Raw genomic sequence first — 14,665 nt, 5'->3', positions numbered from 1 at the left:
GTCCATTTAGGCAGTCCACATAGAACAAGCGTCTATCACCAAGCTGGGGTTGTAACCAAGCTTGTTTCTTTCCCCGCATGCCGAGTTGAAAAAGAACTGGGGTAAAGTGGGGGAAGATGGCGGGTTGACGGAGAATTGTACTTCCACCTGTGAGACGGCAGAAACAGACGAAGACGGGAGGTGTCGAAATCAACGGAAGAGCCGAGTGTCGACGTAGAGTAATAGAGGGACCGGTACAAAGATGGAAGAATCCATTGCCGTCTGTCTATTCTGAGAGAGACAAAAGAAAAGAACCGAGTCTCGAGCCATTTGCGTAGTCCGCGTCTCTGGAGAGCATTCTCTGCACATCGCCGCAGGGCTAGAAGAGCCTGTGTCGCCTCTCAATTGCCCCGGAAAATTACATAGGTAGGTAACTCATAGGTAGGTAACTCATCGATAAATTGACATCTTTGGCTGGACGACCTCGAGATCAAGATGTTCTGTTCACAGCCGATCGATGGATCTATGCAGCAAAAGAAATAAGGGAACAAATCTTGTTGACAATGCCCTCTGTGAGCAAGACTGTCATTCGAAAGAAATACCATTCCAGATCCTATGCTTCTAACAGCAAGGAACAGATGAACGCTTCGAGTACGATGTATGTGGCTCAATATCGCCAGCCAATATCGGGGAATGCAATTTTCAAAAATCAAACATCGAATCATGGGTATCATGCCGCACGCTAAAAGTAACTATCCGGCTTCCATTCCTGTCCGGGGTATGATGTGGAAGACATGTGAATTTCCTCGCTAGAATCATCTCGCGTGACACGGAGCTCGACAGGCTCTGGGGTCTGATTGACCAATCGAGCACTCGCCCAGTGAGAGCCACTCGAAGAAGCAGGGACAGGGGGCAACTCCTTGCCATCAGTACCTACCGATGACTCCGTCCCTGGATCCTGAGGGGTTTCAAAGGACTTGGGTGGCAAAGGGGGCTTGGTCTGCTCGGCATTGTGATCCTTGAAAGAATCTTGCTCCGATGGCAAATTTCCATCGGAGGAGATCTGCTTTGATGGGCTGTATTTGCCCTGGTTGAGTGTCGCGGAAGGAAGAGAACGAAGTGGCCGGACCGGGTGGGTGTTGCTACTGCCGTGAAAATGCTGAGCCGGTGTCTGAATACTTGGTGACTGGATTGAGGAGTAGAATCGCCCACTCGGAGAAGGATCTCTGAAGGGTTTTGTCTGCTTAGGAGTTGGGCTAGCTGCACGTAGCGAATGATCTGGCGATGCCCCCGAGCTAGACAGGGGTATCTCGGGAAGCTCTCCTTTGCTAGAGTCTGGGATAGGACGACCAGGGCGGGCTGGTAGATGTTCCTCGGCATTCGAGCCGCCAAAGCGTTCAGTTGAAGACTGAGCATCCGCAGAAGGTACGTGGGAGCTGCTTCGCGTTGTCTGTGCAGCTTGATGTCGTTGGAAAAGGCCCTTGAGAATTGTCAGCACCAAAGAACTCCCTGAATCAAAATGGACAGCCAACTAGGGCACGTACGCTGATCCGGTTCATGGCTCGTTTCTTCTTCCCGCCAGTCCCTGCGTGCTCAACCTCGCCCTGAGAGTTTCGGGATTGAAGAACTTGAATCTCCTTTGATACACTCTCTTGAAATCCAGCAAGTGCATTACCCACCGACGCCCGGCGGCGGCGCCCAAACTCCTTCAGCTTGCCTAGCTTTGACTCCGCAGAATCAGAAGGTCGTGACAAGTCATTGGCAGGAGTACTGGGGCGCGTGGCTCTGTCGCGATCGCTATGTTGACCAAAGCTACCAAAGCTGAGCATACTGCTGCGTGTCCCAGGCGTATATACCACTTCGTTCCGCAGAGGGCTTTGGACGTCTGGGGCAGATGGGGGTAAGCCGCCGAGCGACATGCGCTTCGAGACAAGAATCTCTGCGGAGCTGGGTGGTTGAGCAATTATCCCCGGAGTTCTATGAGCGAATGGGAGCGCAACCCCGGGTTCCGGAGCCTCTGAACCAGATTGATCGTGCGTGGTGACATATGATTCTCGTTCTTTCTCGTTGATCTCTGATGGATGTAATGGCGAGGGAGGCGATCCCATTTCACCTTCCGGAGAGTGATCAACCAGGCGCTCATCCAATCCAAGAGTGGATACAGACGAAATTCGCTGGTGCAAGTTTGATGGTTGGGGGATGAGATTATGAGAGAATGCTTCTTCCTCACCAGATTGACTTCGGAGAGGCAGTGGTGGGTTTTGCCTGGCATCCGAAACGTTCGCAGATGAGCTTCCAGTTTCGATGTCGTTGGAAATAGCATTTTGCACAATGCCCTGCTCAGCTGATGAATGAATGGAGGGAATACAAATGGAACAGTGGTTTGGTGATCTTGGCACTTCATCTTTCCGGCATCCACTTGCATGAACAGGTGAATGGTCTGGTGCTGCATTTGGTCCAAAAAGGGGGTCGACAGCTATCGATCGGTGCGATGGACTATCAATAGGCGATAACTGGAGAGCCGTAATCATCTGCTGCTCCAAGTCAATAGCAGGTTCTGATCGCATGGGCACGGCTCCGTCACTTTTGCGACGACCGAAGCTTTCACTCCGAGGACGTGCTGGTATCTTGTTATATCCCGCCGTGTCTGTGGAGCCGTTCGTTCCAGCAGGCGGATCCGCTGTAGGTTCGTTACTGGGGGAGTCCCAATCGTTTATTGACGGGGCAGGATTCATTGCAGTCGCTTTGGCAGCAGTAATACTGCGGTTCTGGCCGGACTTGAAGAAAGGCAAGCTTCCAAAGTCCACAGAATTTCGCAGGGATGATCTACCATGGGCAGAGTCCTGCTTCCCATCTGGAGGCGACTCCGACGGAGATGAGAGCTGGAACAGCAAGCTTTTGCGTGAAGAACGAGTCGATTGATCAACCTACATATCATTACCCAGATCAGAACTAGCCTCCACATAGACAGAGAATTGGGATGAGGTTGAAACAGCCGAATCGAGTCAGATATAGAATATGGGAATCGTTCGTGCCGTGTCCCACATTTCAAGGCCCTAAGCCATAGAATACAGGCTTGTGTCCAAGGCACGAAGCAAAGGCATAAAAGGCTCGCACAGACCAAGGGTATATATCAGGGTGGTAGAGCTTTGCATACGCCTCCCTCATATGAGGCCCCAAGAAAGACCCTCAAGCCTACATGAGCAAGGCATAGGAATAGAGACACAGAATAGCAAGACAGAAAAACGAGATCATGTATCTACCTTGTCTCCACTCGGCCGAAACTTGCTTCTACCCTTCGCGAAAAAGCCTTTAGCAGCCTCACCGGCCTTGCCACTGAATGCACCGGCAGTGTGCAGGAAGTCTTTGCCGCGCTGCTCAACATTTTGTCGGCTGACGATAGTGCCAATGTGACCCGACGGACGCCGGACGTGGCCCGGACCATGAGGGGGCCCCTCGTCCTTGGAGGTCAAGTTGCTCAAGGATGCCAGCTTGGGGAATTTCCGAGTGGTAGGAGAGCTTCTCGGGAGCCCAGACGACAGTGTCTGACTAGAATAAACAAGATCTGCATGTTCTGGGTGAGCCTGCACTGTAAACTCAAGCCATGCCGTGAGACCTGTATCGATAGTCGCGAACTGATCGCGTGTTTGGTTGAAAGCGCGGACACGTTCTGGGGGGGACGTTTTATTGAGTATATCCCGGAAGCCCTGCAACTTGCTTTCGTCAACCTTGAAAGGTTCAGCCGGTCGGGGCATTTGCCCGTCGGCGGACTGATCTGCAACAGAATCCTCGACTTGCCGCGGGGGATCGAAATTTTCTGGAATTGGAGGCACGATCGAAAGTCGAGGTCTAGGTTCGTGCGAATGTTCCTCAGGGACATCGTGAGCAGACAAAGGTGGCTCCTGAGCCTGTTTCACAAGAGGTTCCGGTTGGTGTGCAGCCACGTTTGAGCCTGAGGAGGGGATTACGGTGTCAGGGACAGCAGCCTCCTCGTCCGACGAGCCGGACTCCCACGAAAAACGGCGTCCTAACTTGGGTCTCTGAGGCTCCGCCCGGGCTGAGTTGGTCACGGTGCTTGGTAGTATGGACGATGAGGAGTTTTGAGCAGCCAAGGCCTCTGCGCTCTCCCAGTTTGGGTGTGATTCAGTTTGTGTTTGCCTCGAACCTTCGTTGGGATTCGAGGCCCCTGGACCGTTCCACTGGCCGCCCGAAGATGGTGGAATGCTCCCCTCTAGCATTGGGGTTGGCTGAGGATCCGGTTCGTGGGAGCCTTCCCGACTCAGAGATCGCATGATCTCCTCTCGCAGTCGATCATTGTCAGTGTCTTGCGGCGAGGCTTCAGAGCTGACCGAAGCGATGGTCGGGATTTCGCCTCTGTAGCCTTCGCTCGCAGGAGTGCCATTGCTCCCAAGATTGAGGGGAGCAACGAAATCTCCAGCGGCGGGGGCCGCGGCGGGAGCAAAACCCGGTCCCTCCGGATGGACCTGGTCATTGACAGACGATACTTCAGCTTGACCAGCAGGTGGTGATTGATTGTCCGTGATGACAGGCTGTCGAGAAGGGCTGTCGGACCGATCGGGAAGGCTGAGATCCCGTCGATGACCGGGTTTGAAAAGTGGCGCCTCACCGGCGCCTCCTGAAACCTCGTGAGTCGGAGTGTTGAACTCCGAAGGCTCCTCGTGTATTGTCGGCGTTCTCTCACTCTTGCTGGCGTGGTGACTGATTATGGGGCTGATGAGTGAAGTCCCGTCGCTGTCAGATCGCACCAGACTGCCGGTCGTGGAACCAGGGGTTTCCGGCACATCAAAAGCTTGATGCACGATCGATGTAAATCCCAGGGACGCCTGAGAGTCCTGCGAGGCTTGCGAAGGATTGTGGTGTAGTGAAACATCCGCAGAAGTGTTGCCCGTCGTCGGTGAGACGGTCATTTCATTTGCACCGAGGAAGTCGGTACCAAAGCCTGACAGTCTTTTCATTTCTGGGAGTGCGATAGAGGGGGCTGTTTGCGTCTGTTGCGGGACGTTGTGTTCATCGGCCGAGGGTCTATCGCTGCCACTGATTGCACCCGTCTCGTCCATGTTCATACCCGGTTGAGCAAAGCTTGGAGGCTCTTCAGAACGACTGCGGCCGACGTCTTCAGTCGAGGGGGTTCGCTCGTCACGCATGCGCTTGTAGATGTCGACAGGGCGGATGAAAGGCAGAGGCTTCTGCTCGCCGACGGTCGGAAGCTGTCTACTTGCATCGTTAGGAGGGCTTGCGCGAGATTCATCCCGACCCGGGGCAGACCCAGGTAGACGCCCCGAGCTCAGTTCAGGTGTGCTGGCCGTTCTGTGTGTGAGATAGGGAGGCGCATGCGCCGTCGACGGCTCGTCTTCGTCCTCATCATCGTCATCGTCGCCCCAGTCACCACCGTCGTAGGAATATTGCTTCGCTTGGACCCAACGCTGGGTCTTCTGACGATTGACGTTGCGCTCGAAGGAGGGAGTTGCGCTGCCAGTGCCGGCAGGCGAGAGTGGACTATTCGCAGCGGGGGAGCTGAAAGGCCGAAGGTCAGTCTCTACGCTTTAGAGACAAATAATCGCCGACGGAGAAAGCACTTTGTACTCACGAATTTTGGGCCACTCGGCCATGCCATGGAGGATTATGGTCCGCCATCAGGAGGGGGTGAAGGGCTAAGTACAGTAGACAGGGACCTTGCGATGGTTTTTTGAAGTATTTGGCATAGGTTGCTGCCTGGCTGGTCAAATGATAGACCTGGTGGATGGTGCTCCCAATACTTTCCAGGGGAAGATGCGCTTCAAGTCTTGTTGAGTTGCGCTGAAGTTCAGAGCCAACTGAGAAGTACTGAACTCAATGAGGGGATCCTGCGTGGGCAGTGTCGCAAGTGACAATGCGAGCGCCGATCAAATCAGGTGGTTAAGCTACGATCGGGCGGCAGCCAAGAATGATGTTTGGAGCGCAGGAGTCCTGGCATTCACAATGACGTTTGTCCGCCTGCCTTTGGAGATGATCAGGAATCGAAAAGAGTATGATGCTTTTGAAATCTAGAAATCATCGAATTCAGGGATTATTGAAACCGCCGCGACTCTCGCAAGATGGACATTTCCCCTGGCACTTTGTAAAGTCTTTGGCCGCAATCCGCTCGGAGCTAAAATTAGGATGAACGGCGCCGCTAGAGCAGTGGACGGTGCTGCTGACGTAACCGCGGAGTCCTTCAACAACTAAGTTACAGCGGGCAGGCTACTTCGGTCAGGAGGGTACTCTATTGATCTGGTAAGGTCTTCACCTACAGTGATGTGAGAAGGACGAATATTACAGTGAAAAGGAATCTCGTTTACAAACTCTACAATAGTATGTTATTCTTGTCGAATCTATCTTGCTTCCATCGAATCACTCGCAAGGAGTGTTTATCTATGCCCTCTAGGGCTGTATTGTGGGTCGCCTCCAACAAACCATCTATAAGTCAATGTCTTCAACTGCCAAACTCTGCGTCGCCATCTTCAAAAACGAAGGTGTTTGCAGACATTGGCTAAGGTGGCAGACTTGGTGGGCACCTGCCCTGCATCGCTAACGAACCACCTCTGCAGAATTCAAGTTTATTCATAATATGCTGAAAATCACTTGGTAATATCCCTTCGCTGAGCCACGAAGCCGCGACTATGATGGGCTTTGTCTATTCGATGGAAAAGATCTTAATTCCGTCTCAGATGAGAAACCGGTAGCCCTTCTGATATCTGCTCCTAGTAATGAAAAGCGGCCTATGTGGTAGGCAAGAACGGAGTGCGAGAGGATGAGCATGGTTAGGCTGATGAGGTGCGAGGCCGGACTCATCTATCCCCCAGGGATCATGTGATACCATGTAGCCAACCCCCCAGCCGCAGCCCCGGTACTATTCCGCAACACGTGATATCTACACAGCAGGTGTGAAGGTTGCCTCAGGTCTGGGATCGCTGTAACGAGCCAAGTGACCTAGCAAGGGCTTGATCGAGTTTGAATTGGCTGGTAGATGCGTCACGGCGACTCCTTGATCTCTGGCTAGAGCTTGATCCTTTTTGAGATCGTTCCTGCGACTCTCGAGGCACTCCCGCTGACGCCACTCCACCTGCATCCGGACACGTCTACGCCTCCCCCTTATCGATTAGAACGTCGGCCTTGGATCCGCCCCATTCTTGTCCAAAATCCCCCCCCCCCCCCCCCCCCCCCGGCCTGGGTCGAGACTGACCCACGTTGACGAGACCTCTACAACACCAAACGCCTCTCCTTGTCAGCTCGGCTGCGAAACACTTCTGGTCGCGCAACTATGACGGGTCAATCTATTCAAGATCGTACGAGCGAGTTCAGCGCTATCCTCGGCCACGCGCAGAAGCGTCTGGGTGCTTCAAAGGCCGGATCACAGCGACAGGCACTGTTGACCGACGCTCAAAAGCGACAGGCAAATGGCTTCTCTTCGCCTGAACAGGAGCGTAAAGCCGGTCGGTCGGAGTTTGCGCGAAGGGCCCGTGACATTGGGAAAGGCATCACTGGGACGACTGCGAAGTTACAACGCTTGGCAGAGTGTAAGTGAAGCACCGTTAGCAGTCTTCCCTTTCGCGCTACCTGGTTATCTATCTGCACAGGAGAGAGAAACGTATCTGATGATCCGCAGTGGCGAAGCGAAAGACCCTATTCGACGATCGGCCGGTCGAAATTTCCGAATTGACATACGTGATCAAGCAAGATTTGGCTGCGCTGAACCAGCAGATTGCCTCTTTAGCTGCACTGACACAAGCGCAACATCCAAAGTCCAACCGCTCGAAAACAGATCAAGAAGGAGAACACAATGACAATGTGCGTAGGGATCATGGAAGATGGAATCTGGCATTTGGTGGCTGACCGTCCCCCGCTCGCAGGTCGTCGTCATGCTGCAGGCCAAGCTTGCAGATGTGGGCTCCTCCTTTAAAGACGTGCTGGAGATTCGAACAAAAAATATCCAGGCTTCGCGAACAAGAACGGAAAACTTTGTGTCCTCAGTCTCGTCCAAGTCGCATAGTGCACTTGACTCGCAGCGTTCTGATTCCCCATTATATAATACCTCCGGCCGTCGTACTCCTCAACCAGGGTACCAAGGCAACTCATCCGACTTATTAACCTTGGATCCCTCGAATCCATCGCCCTTGGGACAGTCGTCAATGCATTCAGATCAACAACTGCTGGTCATGGAGGAAGCGCAGTCAAGCAATTCCTATGTTCAAGCCCGTGGGGAGGCCATTGAGGCCATTGAACGGACCATCAATGAACTAGGTGGCATCTTCGGCCAATTGGCTCAGATGGTCAGTGAGCAGTCTGAAATGATCCAACGTATTGACGCCAATACCGAGGACGTGGTGGACAATGTCGAGGGGGCCCAGAGAGAGCTCATGAAATACTGGACCCGGGTCTCTGGTAACCGTTGGCTCATTGCCAAGATGTTTGGAATCCTGATGGTGCGTATGCGATTGTCTTTTTCGACTTCACAAAAAGCAAGCTAATAAGGATATATCTAGATTTTCTTCCTACTTTGGGTGTTAATCTCGTGATGCTTTCGATTCTCCAACCCTTCTTTTCCCATACTGTACACTAATTCCACGCCAATTGCGCCCTCCCAATCGCTAGCAGTTCCTAGTGCTTGTCTTATGTCTGCTGCACGAGCCACATTTTCCTTGCCCGTCACTTGACCGGAATGTCTGATGCATCCGCTCCGCTCGCTACTGTTCTGTGCTTTTTCTACCGTTGGGGATGACGTCCCGATGAAACACGTCCCATGCCTGTAAATATCCATTTCTCGACTACTCAGGTCTCAAGAAGGAGCTCATTACAAATATCTTGTGTTTTCCAATTTCCTTTCCAAGGACTGAAAGTAAGCATATTCTGCCAACAGCATAAATTCAGGCACCAGGCGATACTGAAGGGAGAAATTGCATCACTTCCACGATACACCGTGCCATTTCAAACCAGGTCATCAGAACACATCCTGGAGACAACAAAACTTTGTGGTGAATGATCACCTTGGAGATTTCATGTTATGGTCATTCAAAACGTCATAAATAATGCACTTCACGTCCTTGAGCTGTACATGTCGTTGAAGTAGGGGGGTTTTTCCAGTAGTAAAGTGAAAAACAAAGACCTCGTGAGCAGCCCTGGAAGCAAGTAAATCAAGCTAGACCAGGCGGGTGGCTCGCATGTTCGGGCGGTCACGTTCTTCGCGATGAATCGGACTATTATTGGTGATGTCAGTGATGCATTCCCAATGATATGAAATGACAGTATGTTCAATCGCTCGGCTCTTCCAAATACAACAGAGTCTGGAGCACGTAGAGACCGATGCAGTCAGAACGCGGCAGATGGCCTCGACTGTGAGGAGTAATCAATAGTTAAGGGGGGGGGCTATTGCCTAAGGCACAGAGATCTAATGTTCGTCCTCACATGTCGTTACCCGACGCATCGGGTCGCTCAACAGAGACTAAAAGGTAGCTTCAAGAAGCTCTACCGCTTTCTTCAAAAGTACAATCTGAGTTGATTTATTGTGAAGGACACAAGCATCAACGCTCTAGCTCTAGTTTGTGAGATGCCTGGAACGGATACCACGACACGAACATCTCGCAGAGGAGCGCAATATGCGACCGGCGCAGCCAAAATCATTCTCCTGCGTGGTTTGCCATCGGAGAAAGGTCAAATGTGATCGTCAGGAGCCATGTTCAAACTGCGCCAAATCAAGAGTCGGCTGCGTCTATCAAGCGCCACCGCCTCCACGGCGCCGCAAGAGAGACCGCGATGCAGATACAGATGCGCATCATGAAGAGGAACGATCGGTCCGGGAAACACCCAGACACACACCCGTTGCAGCAGATAGAGAGAAGCACACATCGCTGGCAAAGCACTCTACGAGTAGTGCCGGGGAGCTCAGAGGCGGTTCTGGAAAGATGATATTGAAGGAAGGCAACTCCTTTTACGTGGACACGTGAGCAGCCCGATACCTGTGTAATTCTCTAAACCTCCTAACCCTCCTGGCTTACTTACGTCTTGCTAGCACGCTATGGACAAGTGTAAGCCGAGAGGTTCGATATTCCCGCGCCTCTGGTCCATCGAGGGATTTTCTGACATGGCCTTTCAGCTTCCCGATGCCGCTGAGATCTTCAGCGATGGAGCGGATGATAACAGTGATATTGTCTCCCAAGGAGGTGATGATGCTTCCTTCTTGCTGGCCGGTCCCCAAAAGGAAACAAGCTTAGTGGGATTGCACCCTGACCCTTTGCGTATCTTCAAACTATGGCAAACATTCCTGGAAAGAGTGAACCCATTGACAAAGGTTGTGCATGTGCCCACTATTCAGCAGCAGATTCTGGATGCTATGAGCGACTTAGAAAAGGTCAACAAGGAATTTGAAGCCTTGATGTTTTCAGTGTATTGTGCTGCCTTGACGTCTCTGCGGCCCGAAGAAGTTGATAAAGCTTTTGGCGAAACCAAAAAAAGCCTTCTTTCTAGGTGTCGACGAGGAGCACAGCAGGCTTTTCGGAATGCTTCGTTTCTCCGTTCATCAAGTACAGTCGTCCTTCAAGCATACATGCTATTTTTGGTGTGTTCTCCTAGCATTCTCTACTTCACCCATGACCCGCATTTGCTGATTGAACCTCGTCCAGCTATCAATGCGATCCTTCTCTGATCCCCACACAATCTGGACGCTGAGTGGGATTGCGTTACGTATGGCACAACGAATGGGAATCCATCGTGATGGCTCCAACCATGGCCTATCAATCTTTGAGACCGAGATGCGACGCCGTATTTGGCTCCAGCTAGTGATATTGGAAGGAACCTCGGCTGAATTCTGCGGAGTTGCTGCCGCTCCCTTTGTCAATGCTGACACCCAATTACCGATGAATGTCAATGACAGCGATCTTGACCCGCGAATGACCGAGCCAGCGTGCGAGAAAGAAGGTCCCACGGAAATGATCTTTTGTTTGGCTCGCAGCGAGTTCGGGGGCTGGCTTCGACGCTGGAGGAGCGACGCTTCTGGCTCCGGCTCGCCCTGGGCATTTTTGACGTCCACAGAAATGTCATTGAGCGAGAAGGATCGATCTATCGATGAGCTAGAAGCAGTGATGGAACGCAAATTCCTGAGGTATTGTGACCCGTCAATCCCTCTTCACTCGGTGACCACCCTCATGATCCGATCAGTCTGTCATTACACAAGACTGCTGGCACATCATCCTCGCCACCATCGGGACAGCAGTACTCGTATTTCTCAGCCCGAGAAAAATCTAGTCTATGAGAACTGCTTGAGAATGATAGAGTACGCCGATTACGGCCAGACAAACCCAGATGTTCAGCAATTCACTTGGCACATGGCCAACCACATGCCATGGGATGCCATCGTCATCGTCCTGTCTGAGATGCGCCAAAGGGATGACTTGTGCGAGAAGAACAGAGTCTGGGAAATTATCGGCAGCATCTACGGTCGTTATGTGCGGTACAGATGGAAAAACTCAGAAACGGCCCTTCACCGGGCGCTTCAAAGATTGTTCATCAAATCGTGGAGGGGTTACACCGACGACTGCCGGAGAAATGGCTGTCCGCCAAGAGCCTGTCCGACAGTGATCAGGAACATGTTGGACAACGTGGACAGCACCATAGAATCGAATGCTCAACACGGGAACTCGGGATTAGACGCAAGTGAGGCTCTCGAGCAGCAAGTCCAGCAGCCGCCCGAAAGTCTCTTGGGTCTTGGAGCCGAGAATGCTGAATGTCTTCTCGGTGACAGTCCCTTAGACTGGAACGAATGGGACCGGCTATTGGATGAGTGTCAGGATCCCCTTGGCGAAGATATGACGATGATGACAAGGTCTGTGTAATTCTTGGCAGGGTAGCTGAGCGGTCGCTACGCTCCCCAAGTCGCTCTACTGGACTCGGTCCAATCAATGTCTTTGAGCCCAGGCCCTAGAGTTGCACATGAGAGAAAAACAAGCGGCGATCCTTGTAGGCGCCATATTGAACCTATTCGAGATAAACTACAATCGCCAGACTGTCGCAAAACCGGAAATTCAGGTCTCGTGCCGACCACCGAGAGTCGCGCTAAAATTGTTTCTTCTTTCCCGCCGAAGAGGCTCGGTGTCGGTGGTTGTGAAGGCCGGACTCATCCCAAATAAACTTTACACTATGGACAGCATGACCATCTTTATATCGAGCAAATGCGCTCGACTTCACTGCTGACAGCTTTGGTTTTTTTTCGGTCACATTTCAAAAATTTCAATCATTAATTCGATACCCTCCCACCTGAGATCAATTGATCCCTCAACCTACTTGTTTTTCTTTTTTTTTAAGTGTCCTTTCTGTGCCAGACCATGCCTGAAATCGACGTTTTGATCGCGGGAGCCGGCCCGACAGGCCTAGTCCTCGCCCTTTGGCTTCACCACCAAGGTGTGAAAGTTCGAATTATCGATCAATCAACGGGTCCAGCGCCTGATTCTCGCGCGCTTGTTGTACATGCACGCATTTTGGAGCTTTATCGTCAACTTGATTTAGCGGATGAGATGGTCCAGCGAGGTTACCAGATACCCGCTACCAATGTATGGGTCAATGGGGTTCGCAGGGCCCATATCCCCCTCAAGGAATTTGGGTCTGAATTGACTCCCTATCCTTGCATGTTTACGTTGCCACAGAATGTGCATGAGGGTTTGCTCGAGAAGCGATTGAATTCAAACGGTGTCTTCGTCGAGAGGCGGACGAAACTCAAAGGTTTTACTGATGACGGCACCACTGTCAGCGCGACACTGCAAAACGATGATGGCGAGGAGGAAACTTGCGAAGCTGGCTATCTAGTCGGATGCGACGGTGCTCACTCAGTGGTCCGCCATGGTATCGGTGCGAATTACGAAGGGGAAACCTATATCCCACTTTTCTACATCGCAGACATGGTAGCCGGAGAGCAAGAAAGTCCTATGTCCAATGGTGAGGCTCATATTACCTTTGTGGATGATACTTTCAATTTGGTATTACCTTTCGTTGAAGAACGCCGCGTACGGTTGATTGGGACAATAATGGCGAAAGACGACGGCACTTCGCATGTCTCCTCCGCGTACTCGCACACAGCAGTGACCTTTGAGGACGTTCTTCCGGATATTAAAAAGGCCTCGAGAATCAATGTGGAAAAAGTGAATTGGTTCTCCACTTATCGCAGTCATCATCGCGTCTCCGACAAGTTTCGCAGCAAAAGAGCCTTTATTGTTGGAGATGCTGCGCATATTCACAGTCCGGTCGGGGGCCAAGGTATGAACACGGGCATCATGGATGCGATCAACCTTGCGTGGAAGCTGGCCACTGTGATCAAGCAGTCCTCCATGACAGAAGAGGCAAGAAATGCGCTCTTGGACACCTTCGAGTCTGAGCGACGACCCTTCGCATTGAATATCGTTGGCGCAACTGATCAAGGATTCACAACCCTCACCAGTTCCAGCTATCTCGCACACATGATGCGAAATTGGATCATTCCATATGTGGCGCCGTTTGTCATGCGGCTCCAAAGGGTCAGAAACGAAGCCTTCAAACGTGGATCCCAGCTAGTCTGCTCCTATCGAGGAAACAGCACTCTCAATCAACGCGGTGATGCATCCGCGATCATCCAGCCGGGTGACCGCTTGCCATGGGTCAAGACGAATACTTGCGACAACTTTTCCTCCTTGAAGAGTCTATCTTGGCAGGTCCATGTTTATGGTCTACCCGACGTCAACCTACGGAAATGGTGTGAGGACAAACATATTTCCTTGTTTGTCTTTGAATGGAATACGAAACACTCCTCAGCTGGATTCAAAAAAGATGCGGCCTATCTACTGCGGCCAGATCAATACATTGCCGGAATCTTTGAAGGTGAATCTCTAGGCTCGCAGCTGGAGCAATACTTTCTTGAGCGAGGCTTGGCTGTGTAACGTGTGCGATCACACCATGAACGTTCAACCTGCGTGTGGCTTTTGAATTGGTCAATGTTTAATGTGTTGTCATGAGGTTCGGTTTTCCAATTTAGAATATTTCTAGCTCTGATTCGTTTGTCTTGTCCTGCCAGTCGAATTTTTCTGTGAAGGAATGACTGTTGCTTGTATGTACCTGTCCGCGGCTGTGATATTGACGGAAGTTCTTCCTAAGGAAGGACATCCATTTAATTTTCGATGCAATCATGGGACACGACACTCCGCTCATGTTTCAATTAAATAAATCTTTTCTCTCTACTTTTTGTACCAATATGTAATTCTTACTTCGAAATCTCCCAACCTTGACTACTTAGTGCCCTGCAATGATCGATGTACTTGAGACGCCTCCCATATTCGCGCTCTCGGACTCGTTGCCCGGAGCCGGTCATTCGGATCCGAGACATGTGAAATCGTCTGCCTTTGTTTTCGGAGAAGCACATCGATCACGGCATTGTTCTGGTTTGACATGCTCTTTCACAGCCAGACTAGTTTGCTTAGGTTTGTACGAGGTGGTGAATATGCCTCATTCCGAAATAGGAAAGTCACTTTGTCGTTATCGAGATGATGGTGCCTGAGAAACTACTCGGTCCTCGCAAGTATAAAACACACAAGATACCTCCGGATACGCAAAATTCAAATATCTGCTTCAACCTTTCAAAAACACACCTGCACTCCCCTCAAATTGCTTGAGCAAATCAGGCAATCCCAATCAA

The 14,665-nt window shown here is 51.4% G+C and overlaps 3 protein-coding genes across 3 annotated transcripts; 2 read left to right on the top strand and 1 right to left on the bottom strand.

The window, feature by feature from the left end:
- Positions 1 to 721: 721 nt before the first annotated feature.
- Positions 722 to 5,634, bottom strand: POX_g08963 (uncharacterized protein; the record flags this gene model as incomplete). Its single annotated transcript, XM_050117729.1, has 4 exons — positions 722 to 1,459; positions 1,524 to 2,906; positions 3,243 to 5,514; positions 5,588 to 5,634. 4 exons carry the CDS (start codon positions 5,632 to 5,634, stop codon positions 722 to 724), a joined length of 4,440 nt encoding a protein of 1,479 aa, XP_049965873.1.
- A 1,645-nt stretch (positions 5,635 to 7,279) lies between these two features.
- On the top strand, positions 7,280 to 11,843 carry POX_g08961 (uncharacterized protein; the record flags this gene model as incomplete). Its single annotated transcript, XM_050117728.1, has 7 exons — positions 7,280 to 7,535; positions 7,625 to 7,806; positions 7,869 to 8,445; positions 9,601 to 9,955; positions 10,025 to 10,040; positions 10,109 to 10,570; positions 10,635 to 11,843. The coding sequence occupies 7 exons, from the start codon at positions 7,280 to 7,282 to the stop codon at positions 11,841 to 11,843; spliced, it is 3,057 nt and encodes a 1,018-aa protein (XP_049965872.1).
- A 489-nt stretch (positions 11,844 to 12,332) lies between these two features.
- Positions 12,333 to 13,913, top strand: POX_g08960 (uncharacterized protein; the record flags this gene model as incomplete). The annotated part of the gene is made up of 1 exon (XM_050117727.1): positions 12,333 to 13,913. One exon carries the CDS (start codon positions 12,333 to 12,335, stop codon positions 13,911 to 13,913), a length of 1,581 nt encoding a protein of 526 aa, XP_049965871.1.
- Between the last annotated feature and the right edge of the window lie 752 nt (positions 13,914 to 14,665).

The sequence above is a fragment of the Penicillium oxalicum genome, chromosome VII, assembly GCF_001723175.1.
Source record: "Penicillium oxalicum strain HP7-1 chromosome VII, whole genome shotgun sequence".
In the NCBI taxonomy this organism is placed as follows: Eukaryota; Fungi; Ascomycota; class Eurotiomycetes; order Eurotiales; family Aspergillaceae; genus Penicillium; species Penicillium oxalicum.
Note: the sequence above shows the minus strand (reverse complement) of the source record. Positions and strands in the feature narration are given on the sequence as shown.